Source organism: Callorhinus ursinus, unplaced genomic scaffold, assembly GCF_003265705.2.
Source record: "Callorhinus ursinus isolate GAN/ISIS: 27379988/994484 unplaced genomic scaffold, GSC_fseal_2.0 scaffold10, whole genome shotgun sequence".
NCBI classification, from domain to species: Eukaryota; Metazoa; Chordata; class Mammalia; order Carnivora; family Otariidae; genus Callorhinus; species Callorhinus ursinus.
Genome location: NW_027397072.1, coordinates 77233601 through 77248057, shown reverse-complemented (window position 1 = coordinate 77248057; position 14457 = coordinate 77233601). Strand labels below are relative to the sequence as shown.

At 60.9% G+C, this 14457-nt stretch overlaps 1 protein-coding gene across 1 annotated transcript; it reads left to right on the top strand.

Annotated features, from left to right (window-relative positions):
- The first annotated feature begins 2722 nt into the window (after nucleotides 1-2722).
- Nucleotides 2723-14024, top strand: SEMA4C (semaphorin 4C). The gene is made up of 15 exons (XM_025868760.2): nucleotides 2723-3450; nucleotides 6284-6432; nucleotides 7920-8070; nucleotides 8445-8505; nucleotides 8698-8796; nucleotides 8895-8991; nucleotides 9116-9232; nucleotides 9350-9501; nucleotides 9589-9764; nucleotides 10086-10230; nucleotides 10327-10549; nucleotides 10768-10880; nucleotides 11842-11999; nucleotides 12078-12148; nucleotides 12281-14024. Exons 1-15 carry the CDS (start codon nucleotides 3263-3265, stop codon nucleotides 13108-13110), a joined length of 2730 nt encoding a protein of 909 aa, XP_025724545.2. The 5' UTR covers nucleotides 2723-3262; the 3' UTR covers nucleotides 13111-14024.
- The last annotated feature ends 433 nt before the right edge of the window (nucleotides 14025-14457 follow it).

Genomic DNA, 14457 nt, shown 5'->3' with positions numbered 1-14457 from the left:
ATCAAGCCCCGAGCTGAGATCAAGAGTTGGACGCTTAACTGACTGAGCCACCCAGGTGCGCCCTGGGGCTGTTTTAGACACAGCTGCCTCCCTCGCCCAGAAGTCTGGGAGCTGGGGGCATCTATAATTCAGAGGGCATGAGCACACGGCAGAGTGCTGGGTGCCATACGTGTCATTGCCCTGCCATGCTCCCTTTGCCAAGTGAGAGGTGGAAGAAGTCCTTGGCCAGGGTGACTTGGATACCCAGGTGACTTGACCGAGAGTTCTGGTTTCTGTTCCTGGCCACATCACAGGGCCCCCTGGCTGGGGCACCACTGAGGCCCCAGTGGCATCAGGTAGGCCTGAGATCGTCTGATAAAAGAGCGAAGGCTCTGGTGAGCCAGCCTCCTTCACCTCCCTCCGGGCAGCCCCTGCTTTTGACACTGCACATCCTGACAGTTAATCCTCAGCTCTTCAGTTTGCTCTGGAAACCTGGAAATCACCTTTGAAATTTCCCCTCTTTGTTCTCACTGCCAAGGGCAGAGAGGGAGTAGGGAGGCCTAAGAGGCTGAGCTGGGGAGTTTCCAGTTCTTGAAGCTGCCCCTTCGTGGCTCTGAGAAAGAGATCCATGCGGTCTGTCGCCATAGATGTCTGGGGCCCGTCTCCCCAGTCCTGGTCCTTGTGCACTGACCCCTCCTCCCCTGTTCCCCAAACACACTCATCACCAAGAGGGAAATAGATACCAAGGAGAAAGGAGGTGTTGGTGAATACTCAGTCCCTCCAGAGACCTAGCTGTAACCTGAGCAGAGGGGTGCGCTTCGAGGTCAGCTAAGGGCGTCCCATATCCCCTGGGACATGTAATGGGCCCTCTCTGGAACTGGCTGGGAGCTGGCTGACCAGATCTTCTCCAACTGGTCTGGGACCAGTTAGAGACTCAGTCTCCTCTAGGCCAAGAATTCCACAATGGTGCTGGCAACTTCACCACTTGCCCTTTCCAGATCCTTAAGCTCCTGGGAAAAGGCTGAGGGATATCCTGATTGAAGCCACTGGAAACGCAGCATCCGGGGCTGTGATGACGGATGTTTTCCTGCTTCCTTTTGGTGATGGTGGCAGGGAGGGGCTGGGAAGGGAAAGGCTTCCCAGGTGGACAGCTTTGATAACTCTCCTTTAGGAGGAAGTAGAGGAAGTCCTTTTCCTATGTCCCCACTCACCTCGGTCCCCAGGCCCTCAGAAAGATCCCTGAAGGATGGCTGACCCAGGCTTTCTCATTTCCCCCTCTGTGGGCTGACAACAGCTCCCGGATCCTTTGGAAGTTGGCCAGGCAGTGCTAACTGGAGAATCCCAGTGTGAACCCTGGGCTCCACTCCGGTCCGAAAGCTGCCTTGCAAGAACTAGGGGTGAGGAGCTCAAATCAGGGACGCCATGGCACATGACCAATGTCGTGGGGGAGGGAGCGGGGGCTTGCCTTTCAGATAAGACTCCTGGGCCCATCTGTAGGGACTGGCCTGAGCTGAGCTGCCAGTGGACTCTTGGAGAACCTCAGAAGGCATTTAGCATTATCTGGGTCTTTCCTTGACTTGGCCACAAGCAGGTGAGCAGGAGGGTCTGTTAGGGCCTAAGGCCTGAAGCATGGGTACCTTAAATAGAATATGGCAGACAGACCCTAGAGAGACATGACAGGTACAGGAGACTTTTCTTCTTCTTCTTCTTCTTTTTTTTTTTCTTAATTTAAAACCCAGGAATCCTCATTTTTGACCGGTTGTGCTTTTATTAAAAAGTATGAATCATGAGCAAGTAGTCATGCAGGAAACTTTATCCTCTGCCCACCCACCCATGGAAAAGGCCAGTGCTGGAAATGGACAGAACACAGCAGGAAATGAGTGAAGGTAGAAAAGGGGGGTGGGGGAGCTGCAGCCTTATCTTGGAGGAGCATTTGAGAGGGAAGGGCTCCCGGAGTCTGTTAGCAGGAACAGAGAAGGCTGCCATAACATACAGAAGACTGTCCCTGCCAGTGAAACCAAACCACCTTTTGAAACTTTCCACTGGGGCCATCTTGCAGGTGGAGCCAGGAGCTCAAGTCTCTGCCTGGTGGGGGTGGGAGCAGAGGTGAGGAAAAACAGCAGGAAACACGCTGTTTAGGGCTTAAAGGTTGTCCAGGTGCACTCTGACTTGGTGCAAAGATAGAATTGGGAGTCCCAAGACCTGATTTAACATTCCGACCTTGCTAATTACCTACGTGCCTTTGAGCAGGTTGCTTCATCCTTCTGAGACGCATTTTATCTCTAAAATCAGAGACACAATACCTGCCCTTTTTTTTTTTTTAAGGTTTTATTTATTTATTTGACAGAGAGAGCACAGGCAGAGGGAGCCTCAGAGGGAGAGGGAGAAGCAGGCTTGCCGCCGGATGACCTGAACCAAAGGCAGATGCTTAACCCACTGAGCCACTCAGGTGCCCCATACCTGCCTTTTGAACAGTGGTCATGAGGATTAAGTGAGGAAATGTATGTGAAGGCAGGTTGCAAAGTCTAAAGCACAGAACAAATGTTGAGCATCCGTTTACCTCCACTGAAAAAGACAGCAGGGTCTAACCTGGAGGAGGAGGGTTACACCCATCTCCCTCCCAGCCTGCTGAAGCACAGAGCCTTTCCTGCCTACCCCATGCTAATTGTTAACTGGCTTGCCCTCTTATCTCCAGCATTTCCAAGACCACAGCTTCCCCCCCCCCCCCCCCCGCCTCTGGTGGAAAGGAGCTGGGAAATGTGGCTTTGGCCAGTGCGGGAGAAGGGGCCTTTATGTGTACCAGCAAAGACCCAATTGTTACTGAATCCAAACTGTACTGCTTTTCCCAATTATCTCCACTACTCTTCTGGTCTCCATTTTCAGATGCCAAGTTTTAACTCAGAACAAAAGCTCCTGTCGGGACTGATTTATAATCCAGATCTGCTGACGGGGGCCCTCCACTGTTCCTCCCCTCCAGGACTGCGCCCGTTTAAAGTTACCACCAAAGCCTCCAGGCTCCAGTCTCTTTACCTCTGTCATTTGCCCCTAGCCAAGAGGAGGCATCTGTGTCTGGGTGCCGATGGGGCGGCTTCCCTGGGGTTTGTCCACCTGCCCAGCTCCGAGGACCAGCTGGCAAGGTCCACCCCAGCACTGCCCCAGCGCAGGAGGCCAGAGCTACAAGTGACTTCTAGGAGCTGCTGTGGGCGGAGGCAGGCTGTTCTAAAAGGTGGTAGTTCTCCACCGAGGCTTCCCCTCAGCCGCTTTCATCTGAACGTTAGGGCTCATGTCACTTGTTATTCAGCCTTCCAGTGGCATCAGAAGGAGTCATTTTTTGGGGGCAGGCTCTGTGCAACAGGAGTCTCCCAGAGGGTTGTCTTCACCGGGAGCTGGGCAAGGGCGCTGCTGTCCCTCCGTGTGGAGCATGAAAAACAAGGAGCAGACTCTCCGGAGATTAGTGGGTCTTCCTGGTTGGTAAGACCCGTTCCAGTCTGACTGCGGTGGGGGGGGGGGACGACAGTGGGCGTTGGGGCCAAGAAACGAAGCAGAATTTCGGGCCAAAAGACAGACCCACTCTGATCCGCCCCGAAAAGGAGCCTCGATTTCCCCGGCACCCCTCCCTCGGATACTCGCCCCGAGGTGGTTTGCCCGCGTTGGTTCCAGTAACTGCAACGTGGGGAGCTCCTCAACCCCATTCCCGAGCCCAGCCGCCCAGCCCGCGGTTGGCCTTGGGGGACACTTCGGAAAGACCGGGTGAGTCCGATCCCCCCCAACCAAGGCAATGCCCGGAGTCCCTCCCCCGCCCCACCTCCCGGCGCTGTGGCGCAGACCGCGACTCCGAGGCACGGGGCGGCAGGGCGCGGGGAGGGGCGAGGGTCCCAGCCCGCCGGCGGGGAGCTGGGGGGCCGGCGGGTCGCGGCGGGTCGCAGCCCCCTCCTGGGCCGGCCTTCGCGTCCCGCCCCCGGCCTCCGCTCAACCCCCCCCCCCGCCTGACGTCAGGGGGGAGGGGGCGGAGAGCGGCGGCAGCGCTGGAGAAAGAGCCGGCACCCGGCGCGGTGGCGCGGGGAGCCCGAGCCCAGGGGCGCCGAGCCGAGCCGAGCCGGGACCGAGGGGCGGTGGCAGAGGGGACAGCGGAGGAGGGCGGGCGGGCGCGCGCAGGCCGTCGGCGGCGCGCGGGTAGGGGCGGACCGTGATCCGAGCCGAACGCGAGGGCGGCGCCCAGGGATTCAAGCCGCGAAGAAGAGGTGAGTGAGGCCAGGGTTGCGCGGGGCGGGAGCACCAGGGCTCCGGGGCCGCCGCTTTGTCCCCCGACTCGGGCAGGGGCCGCCGCACGCTCGAGGGACAGGGTCTGGGGGTGCGGGGAGGGCTAGCGGCGGGGACAGCAGTTCGTCCGAAATCCTTCCTGCGCCCCCCGCGGGCTGCCTGGCGGGGGCTCCTGAGCCGGGCAAGCAGTGCCCGCAGCCATAGCGTCCGGAGGCGCGGACTGGTCTGGAAGAGCGCGGCTGAGGGGAGCGGGGGTCCCCCGTGCTGTTGGGTCGGCGGCCAGGATCCTCTCCAGGCCCCCGAACTGTCCCCGGTTCCCCCACCCCCGACGGAAAGTTTGGGGCGGGCTTGGACTGAGGCCGATGTTGTGGGATCGGATTTCCCTGCCGCGGCCCCCTGCCCGCCCGCTCCGCCGGGGAGGCGGGTTGTCCTGGAAAGCCAGGCTCCCGACGCGAGCCTGGCCGCGCAGTCCCTGGCGGGAGCGCCCGCCCTGCAGCCGCGGAAGCGCCGTTCGCGCCCCGCCGCTCGCGGTGGGCGAGGGTGGGGGGCGCACCGCCTGGGCCCCGCAGTCCTCCAGCCCCCACCCCTCCGGCTGCCCCTGCTTCCCCGCCCTGGGAGGAGCTGGGGGTGGGGGCATCGCCGTGCTGGCCGATTCTCGGAGCGCGCCGCGGGGTCCGGCCCGGGTCTAGGGTAAGGGGCAGAGGGAGGGCTGGGGGTGTGTTGGAGGGGAGGGAGGGGTGGACGTATCCCCAGCGCCCCCCCCGCCCTTCCAGTACTGGGGTACTGGGCCGACAGGGGGCGTCCGCCGGCCGGGCTCGCCACGCTCCCAGCGCCGCCGCTTTGTTTGCATTCAAATCCCGGGAGCTGGGGGGAGGGGAGAATCTGGGGGGGTGACCAAGGACGAGGTCTTGGCGGGGACCCTTTGTTTTGGGGTGAGCAGGTCCCCAGCTTCTGTGTCTCCGTACCCGGCACTGGAGGGCTGGGGCAGTGCAGTTAATCCAGATGGCTTGCCCAGGCCGGGGTCCCGGGGCGCAATCCCTGAGTTGGGAAGATTCGTCAGACCCGGGGGGAGCGCAGCAGGCGCCGGCCCTGCACAGGGCGTCCCCCGCGATCCGAGAGGAACCCCTCTCGCGTTCCCCACCCGCTCCTCAGCTCCCCCCGCCCCCGCCTGAGAGCTTCTCGCCGGGAGATCCCTGATTAGACCGGAGCCAGCTCTGTTGTCCCGCCGCCCCAAAGCCCGAAGGCTAGTGTCTCCTAGGAGGCTGTGCGAGGAACAGGATGAGGCCCTGGTCATTTCCACGCCCATCCCACCCACTTCCTGCCTCCAGTCTTGGGCAACAAAGGGGCCTCGGGAAAGCTGGGCCCCTTCGGCTCCGGCCCCACTTCAGCCCTGCTGATGTGGAACCGGGGTTTGGGGCTTTGCCTGGCTATTGTCTGCGCTGGGGGAGGGGAGAGCCTGGGGCCAGGACCCCCGCAAGGCTGGCTCCATCAAGTCCCCTGGGGGGGGGTGGAGGGGCTTCTGGAAACGCCCACCCACCGTATGCCCCTTCACCCTGCCAAGGGGTTTGCGTGCCAGAAGTATGTCTTGGGGCTGGCTGGAGCCCCAGTGGGGGCAGGTGCTGCTCCCAGAGGTTATTTTAAGAAATCCTCAAATCTGTCAGGCCTGAGTGTGGGGGGAAGGAGTCCCCTTTTAATTTCTTAAACAACTTCCTGTTCAGAGGGAGTGGGTGAGGGCCTGGAGGCCAGAGAATGTTTCTTGGAGTGTCCACCCCTCCAGCTGACTCAGCTCCTCCCCTCTCCTCTGGGGTCCCCACCTCCTTTGGAATCTGTGCGGGCTGAGGCCAGGTGTGTGTGTGTTGGGGGGGGGACACCAAGTTCTGCTCCAAGGACTGGGTAAGGGCCGGGGTGGGGGGGGTATCCAGGAGGCTCCTGGGGAGGCTGATCAGGTCATATGTCCTGTCAGTGCCTCCTGACACGGGCTTGTGTGGGCCCCCTTCCGGTCTGTTTTCTCTAGCTGTGATTCTGACCCTTTCTTTTCCCCCAGCAGGGCAGCTGGCCTGGAGCTTCGAGCCGGGGCATTTGCCATGGCCCCACACTGGGCTGTCTGGCTGCTGGTAGTGGGGCTGTGGGGCCTGGGCATTGGGGCTGAGATGTGGTGGAACCTGGTGCCCCGGAAGACCGTATCTTCTGGGGGTGAGTGCCTCAAGTCCCAAGGGGGGAGGCCAGGAGGGACTATGGAGAGAGGGGGGGAGAAGAGCGATTGCCCCTAGATTGTGCCAGCTTTATCCTGCTCTTGGGCTCAAAGCCCACCGATGTGTATGACAGCTTTCTAAGAAATGAGAATGAGTGGCCCTAGAGTGGCCCCAGGAACCCAGAGCTCATAGTCTTGGGATAGCCCTTCTTCAGATGGTTAGGACCTGGCTGCCCCCATAACGTAAGGAAGAGAGACCGTTCTGTATTGTTCTCCCCATGCCTTACTTCTGGAACTAGCACTTGCACTGAGAGCCCACAGAGAGAAAATGGAGCCCGGGTAGGCATAAGGCAGAGTGTTATCACCCCTCTACCCAAAGCCTTTCTAGCTCTCTCTTTGCCCCCAGGAGCCCCTTTATCAACCGTAATAGAGCCTCTCTGCTACTCCTCTGTTACCCTTGTGCCTTGTGTTGGCCCTGGATGTGTTTACACACGTGCTCATGTCGGGGGACAGCAGACCCGACAGCCCTCTGCACGCACACACCTGTATTAAGAGGTGATGTCAGGTGTTTGTATCATCAGTGCACCCTGGGGACCTAGGATGAGCTCACCTCCCACAGGCTCCACTCGGGTGCTAATGAAGCCCTCCCTTGCCCGCCTGTGTCTGGCTCCAAAGACTAAGGCTGGTTTAGGGGGACCCTGAGGACAAGTCAGCAGCTATTTTGGGGGCTGACTTAGGAATCCTGTGACTATATCGGTGTCGTCATACCTTGCATGGTGAACAGCAACAAAGCTTCCCAGCTCCGAGGCTTCAGTGCCTTCTCTGGTGCCTAGCCTCTGGTTCCCCCTGACCACCCTGGCCTGGCCTGGCCTCCCAGCCCCAACTCTGTCTCCCACATCCCCGCCTGTCCCAGTGGCCGGCCGTGATTGGACCTCTGGCCGCCTGGATTTGGGTCCTGCTGGAGTGAAGAGTTAACTCAGGCAAGCAGTGCTTACAACTTCAGTACATAACTGCTTTGCCCGATCACGGGCTGGCGCCTGGCCGGAGCGTGATGTAGGTAGCAGGCAACAAAGAAGGAAGCAGCGGAGGAAGCTGGGAGGGGGAAGAGCCCAGCTCTGCAGCCAGAGGTGCTGCTGACCCTGAGAGTGAGGGCCATCAGTCTGATGGCTTCCTCTGGCCGGAAGCTGTGGCTGAGATATCCTTCCTTCCTCCTCACCAGCCCAGATTTGCCGCCTCCCAGGCTGGGAAAGGCCAGGGAGGCTTGGGTGGAGCTGTCAGAGCCAAAATGCTATTGGAGAAGGCCCTTTATTGCCAGTCAGAGTGCTTAGCTGGCATCTGCTTGTGGGGTGCTGGCCGGCAGCAGGGGTGATTAGGCCCCGAAGACCACTGTATAGAGGAAGGCTGATTCTTGGGAGGAGGAGGATGCCTGGAGCCCCAGGAAGCCCTCTGCCCATTCACCACCCTGCTCACTCCCACCTTGTCCCTGCAGAGTTGGCCACAGTGGTGCGGCGGTTCTCCCAGACGGGCATCCAGGACTTCCTGACGTTGACCCTGACTGAGCAGACGGGGCTTCTTTACGTGGGGGCCCGGGAAGCCCTGTTTGCCTTCAGCGTGGAGGCTCTGGAGCTGCAAGGAGCGGTGAGAGGTGGGGGAGTGGGAGGCACACAGGTGTGGGGAGAGCGGCAGGACCCAGAGGGGCTTAGCTTGACCAAACTGCCCCCTCAGCCCTGCCGCCCCCACCCTGTTCTTCCCTGTGGAAATCCTGCGCAGCCTCCAGGCCTATCCTTGTAGCAAAGTGGGCACGCTGCTTTCCCTCATCTGCAGCTTTGGGGCAGTTTGCGGCTTCCATCCTCTGTTAAAATAAACTCCCAGAGAATGGGAACTGTGTATGCTTGCTTGTGGTGTCCTCATGTGGCTGCCACAGGCCATGCATGTGGCAGATACTCCGGGCACATGCTCAGTGTGTACTTGTGATGTTGACATGCCCCCCTCCGCCCCCCCCCCCCCCCCCCCCCTCACCTGAGGCACCAGCTGAGAAGAAAGCCGAGTGTATCCAGAAAGGGAAGAGCAACCAGGTGGGTGCTCAGGATACGGCCAGGAGAGCCAGAGGCCCGCCCCCCGCCCCCGTACTTCCGCTGGCCAGGCCTCACGGCACCTGCTGTCTCCCCCCACCCGCACCCTCTCTCTTTGTCCCAGACCCGTTCTTGGTCCTTGTGTCCCGTGTCCCATGGCCCCGTACTCTTAAGTGAATGCCGTTCTCTCCCCAGACGGAGTGTTTCAACTTCATCCGCTTCCTGCAGCCCTACAACGCCTCCCACCTGTACGTCTGTGGTACCTACGCCTTCCAGCCCAAGTGCACCTACATCGTGAGTGCTGGTTTCCTTCCTCAGTCCCCCTCCTCGCCCTTCTCTGGACTCCCAGGCCCTTCTGCATCTCCTCCTCATTGTCTCTTCCTTGCCCCTAGGACATGCTCACCTTCACTTTGGAGCGTGGAGAATTTGAGGATGGGAAGGGGAAATGTCCCTATGACCCGGCCAAGGGCCACACTGGCCTCCTTGTGGGTGAGTGGCTGTCCCCGCGGTAGGCTGGGGGAGTCCGCCCCTAGAATTTGTTCTCACTATGGTTCTGCGTGGCCTGAATGTGTCTTCATGTCACTTCTGGCCTGCCTGATCCTGTCCCCTACAGACGGTGAGCTGTACTCGGCCACGCTCAACAACTTCCTAGGAACAGAGCCTGTAATCCTGCGTAACATGGGGCCTCACCACTCCATGAAGACAGAGTACCTGGCCTTCTGGCTCAATGGTGAGCCCCGAGGAGCTGGTGTGGGGCCCTGGGGTGGGGGAGCCATGGGTGAGGGGCCCCGCAGCAAACCCCCCCCCCCCCCCCCCCCCGCTGCTAACCCTCCTCCCCTTCCTGTAGAACCTCATTTTGTAGGCTCTGCCTACATCCCAGAGAGCGTGGGCAGCTTCACGGGGGACGATGACAAGGTCTACTTCTTCTTCAGTGAGCGGGCAGTGGAGTATGACTGCTACGCGGAACAGGTGGTGGCTCGTGTAGCCCGTGTCTGCAAGGTATGGAGTCCTGCAGTGAGTGAGGAGCTCTGGGAGCCCTGGTGGCTCGGCAGGCCTGACTGGCAGTGTCCCCTTGCCATCCGCCAGGGGGACATGGGGGGTGCGCGGACCCTGCAGAGGAAGTGGACCACATTCCTGAAGGCAAGGCTGGTGTGCTCGGCCCCTGACCGGCAGCTCTACTTCAACCAGCTGCAGGCCCTGCACACACTGCGTGACACCTCTTGGCACAACACCACCTTCTTCGGGGTTTTCCGGGCGCGGTGGTGAGTTGGCCAGGAATACTTGGGGGTTGGGAGGAGGAGGTTTGCGGGGTAGGGATGGTTGGTGGGTGCAGGTGTCTTGAGTAAAGTCTTAGGTGGTCGGTAGACCAGAAGCCGAGGAGGATGTTGGGCATCTGCCCCTTTTCAAAGCCCCCTCAGGGGAGGTGTGCAGGACCCTTCCCCCAGTGGTACTTTAGAGCCGACATGACGTCACACACGCCCAGGACTGCTTTGTGGGGGGCCCCGCCTTCCCGGTCCATGCCACGAGCTGGGGTAAAGTGAGTGCCGTGCCTCACCCTTGGGGTCCCTCCTTTGCTGTGACAGGGGCGATGTGGACTTGTCAGCGGTCTGCGAGTACCAGCTGGAAGAGATCCAGAGGGTATTCGAGGGTCCCTACAAGGAGTACCGTGAGCAAGCCCAGAAGTGGGGCCGCTATACCGACCCCGTACCCAGCCCACGGCCCGGCTCAGTGAGTCCTCCGGGGCGGGGATGGGCTCCTGCCCTCCGCTACAGTAGCTCTCCCACATGCTGACAGCTCTCCCGTCTTCCCCCCTCCCGCCCCCAGTGCATCAACAACTGGCACCGACGCCATGGCTACACCAGTTCTCTGGAGCTGCCTGATAACACCCTCAACTTCATCAAGAAGCACCCACTGATGGAGGAGCAGGTAGGGCCGCGGTGGGGCCGGCCCCTGCTTGTGAAGAAGGACACCAACTTCACCCACCTGGTGGCTGACAGGGTCACGGGGCTTGACGGAGCCACCTATACAGTGCTGTTCATTGGTACAGGTAGGCACCTGGGGAGGCGGGTGTGGCTGCCGGAAGCTGCCTGAGGGAAAGCAGCGTGCCCACTTTGCTAGGATGGGCCTGGAGGCTGCGCAGGATTTCCACAGGGAAGAACAGGGTGGGGGCGGCAGGGCCTGTGTGTCCGGGGCAGTGAGGTCTAGAGATGCCCCAGGGGCCCCCGTGCCCTCTCGTTTATGCCTGTCCTCCCCCAACCCCCACAGGAGACGGCTGGCTGCTCAAGGCCGTGAACCTGGGCCCCTGGGTCCACCTGATCGAGGAGCTGCAGGTGTTTGACCAGGAGCCTGTGGAAAGCTTGGTCCTATCCCGGAGCAAGGTAGTAATCAGGCCCCACCCACGGCTGTCCCTACACCTTCCGCAGTCTTTTGCTTGGCCAGGACGGGTGGGGAGGCACTCGAACATACCTCGCTTAGCTTGGGGAGAGTTCCAGGAAACAAGCGTGCTAACGGACTCTGCGCTCCGCAGGCGTTATATATAGCCAGGTCCCCACGGGGCTGTGTTCCCAGAACTGGGCCTTGGCAGCTGCTCTCCACGCTTCCTTCAGACCCCTCGAGGTCGTGCTGTGCCTCTGTGACGTACAGCCTCTCCGGTGGTGCCATTGTGGACCGGCCCTCTCGGGCCACATCTCTGCTCAGCTGCCCTCCTGATGCCGGCTTTCCCACCGGCCCCCTGGTCCAGCCCAGCCCAGCCCAGTCCCGGCCCTGCACTCCCTTCGCTGTTTGCCTGAGGTGCCGCTTGCACCCTACCCTTCTTCTGGCCTGTCTGTGACTCCCCTGAACTTTCATGTGCTGGCCCTTGACCAACTATTGTGGCTCAGATTGTTGCCCAGAACATGGAATAATGGCAGAAAGAAAGTCCGTGGTTGAAGAAACACACGGAATGGCAGTCACCATTCAGACAGAGGAAAACACCTTATGCTTTGCTTGTGCTATTGTGAGGGCTGCCGGGCCTAGCGGAACACACATTTCCTGCACTATTTATACAGTACGGGAGAATGTGTGCGTGTGCGTGTGCGTGTGTGTGTGTGAGAGAGAGAGAGATTATATTTCTCAGCCCCGTAGTTCCACTGTTCCCTGTCTAAGAAGGTCACATCTTGAAGGTGCTTAGGATTGTGTCTGGCTTGTCGTAAGCCCTCTGGGCGTTCTTTGGTCCTTCCGTTCCCCTCCTGGGAGTTTAGCACCGCCTTCTTCCTCCTCTGGCACCCTTGCCCTCCTGCGCCCATGCCGCAGTCTGTGTCCCAGTCTGGCTGAGCCTCCTCTGCTCCGCTTCTCTTGCAGAAGCTTCTCTTCGCAGGCTCCCGCTCTCAGCTGGTTCAGCTGCCCCTGGCCGACTGCGTGAAGTACCGCTCCTGCGCAGACTGCGTCCTCGCTCGGGACCCCTACTGTGCCTGGAGCGTCAACACCAGCCGCTGTGTGGCCGTGGATGGCCCCTTCGGGTGAGTGGGGCTCAGCACAAGGGTGAGGGGCAGGGTGTTTGGAGCCCCAGTGCCCATGGACCCTGCTTCCCCAACCAGGTCCTCGCTGATCCAGCACGTGACGGTCTCCGACACCTCAGGCATTTGTAACCTCCGTGGCAATAAAAAGGGTGAGCTGTCTTTTTTTTTTCTCCCTCTTCCCTGGTAGGATGGGCCCTGGGCCAGAGCTGGACTAGCCGCAGCTCCGCGTGGCCCTGGGTTTCCCGTGCTAACTCGGCTCTCCTGTTTTTCTGCTGCTGCAGTCAGGCTCACACCCAAAAACATCACCGTGGTGGCGGGCACGGACCTGGTGCTGCCCTGCCGCCTCTCTTCCAACTTGGCCCACGCCCGCTGGACCTTCGGGGGCCGGGACCTGCCTGCGGAACAGCCCGGCTCCTTCCTCTATGACGCCCGCCTGCAGGCCCTGGTCGTGATGGCTGCCCAGCCCCGCCACGCCGGGGCCTACCACTGCTTTTCGGAGGAGCAGGGGGCACGGCTGGCTGCCGAAGGCTACCTGGTGGCCGTGGTGGCGGGCCCGTCGGTGACCCTGGAGGCTCGGGCGCCCTTGGAAAACCTGGGGCTGGTGTGGCTGGCTGTGGTGGCCCTGGGGGCCGTGTGCCTGGTCCTGCTGCTGCTGGTTCTGTCGCTGCGCCGGCGGCTGCGGGAGGAGCTGGAGAAAGGTGCCAAGGCGGCGGAGAGGACCCTGGTGTACCCCCTGGAGCTGCCCAAGGAGCCCACCAGTCCCCCCTTCAGGCCCGGCCCGGAGACTGATGAGAAACTCTGGGATCCCGTCGGCTACTACTACTCGGACGGCTCCCTCAAGATCGTGCCTGGACACGCGCGGTGCCAGCCCGGGGGCGGGCCCCCTTCCCCAGCTCCTGGCATCCCCGGCCAGCCCCTGCCTTCTCCGACCCGGCTTCACCTGGGGGGTGGGCGGAACTCAAACGCCAATGGCTACGTGCGCTTACAGCTGGGAGCGGAGGACCGCGGCGGGCTCGGGCACCCGCTGCCCGAGCTGGCAGACGAGCTGAGGCGCAAGCTGCAGCAGCGCCAGCAGCTGCCGGACTCCAATCCCGAGGAGTCCTCCGTATGAGGGGATCCCCACCCCCCACCCCACCCCCCGCCTCACAGGGGCAGGGTGCGAGGCGCCGCTCCTCCTTTTGCACACGCACCAGCTACCTCAGGGACATGGCGCGGGCACCGGCTCGGCCTGGGACAGAGCCTGGCCGGCACCCGCCCGGCCATGAGGACCTGCTCTGCTCAGCACGGGCACTGCTCCCCAGGGCACCAGCCTCCCGGAAGGCCTCTTCCTCCTCTCTGTGAGGGGCTGTGAATCACGGACACGTGGGACCCCAGCAGCCAAAACTTCCCAAGGCAGAAGTTGGAGATGTGGGTGTGTTTGTATCTATACGTCTGTGTGTGCACGTGTGTGTGACCTAGTCTTTGTGTGTGTGTGTGTGTGTGTGTGTGAGAGAGAGAGAGGTCTTCCTTTTTCTGTCCGAGTCTTCCTTTGGCCTGGGGTCCTCCTGGTGAGTCATTGGAGCTATGAAGGGGAAGGGGTCGTATCACTTTGCCTCTCCTACCCCCACCCAGTCCCCAGCGTGGGTCAGCAATGTACATATGGGGGTGGGCTGGGCAGGGTGCTGTGCCCCTTTTGGGGAGTCCGGGGCTCTGGGGTGGGCCTGGTCCTGCTCCTAGGGCTGTGAATGTTTTCAGGGTGGGGGGAGGGAGATGGATTCTCCTGTGTGTTTGGGGCAAGGGTGGGAGGGGCCTCCCACTTGGCCCTGGGGTTCAGTGGTATTTTATACTTGTCCTCCCTTACTGGGCTGGGAAAGGTTGTGTTGGGGGGTGGGGGAGGGAGGAGGAGAGAGGGTGGGCATGTTGTGGATATTGCATATCCTCTCCCAGCCCTAGGAGGAGGGCTCCTAACAGTGTAACTTATTGTGTCCCCGCGTATTTATTTGTTGTAAATATTTGAGTATTTTTATATTGACAAATAAAAATCAAGAAAACAGCTAAGTGTTACTGTGGTAGGGATAAGGCACTTGGGCTAAAACCTTCTGGGCAGGACTAGCCTCGCCTCCCCGTAGTTCTGGGGCAGCTGCCCCTAATGTTATCCCTGCCTGCTTGTGCCCCTCTCCAGAGGGGGGATAGCCCAGGCTCCAGTGTTTCCCCACAGTGGTAGCTGTGGGGCTGGAAGCAGACCAGGGCCACAGGCTCTTGGGAGGCAGCTGGCAGCTTTGGCTTCTGGCCAAAAGGAGAAGTTAGGGCATTGGGAGCAAGGCCGGAGAGGAGGGGCCTGGCTTCCCAGAGCTCTGGGAAGGGAAGTGGGAGTGAGGGGTAAAGGAGGGGAACGTATTAGAAAGAGCTTCAGGTTGTATGTACTGGCTTGTTGTGAGGATGTTCTCAACTAGCCTAGAGGAGGAAAGGTTACTTCCAG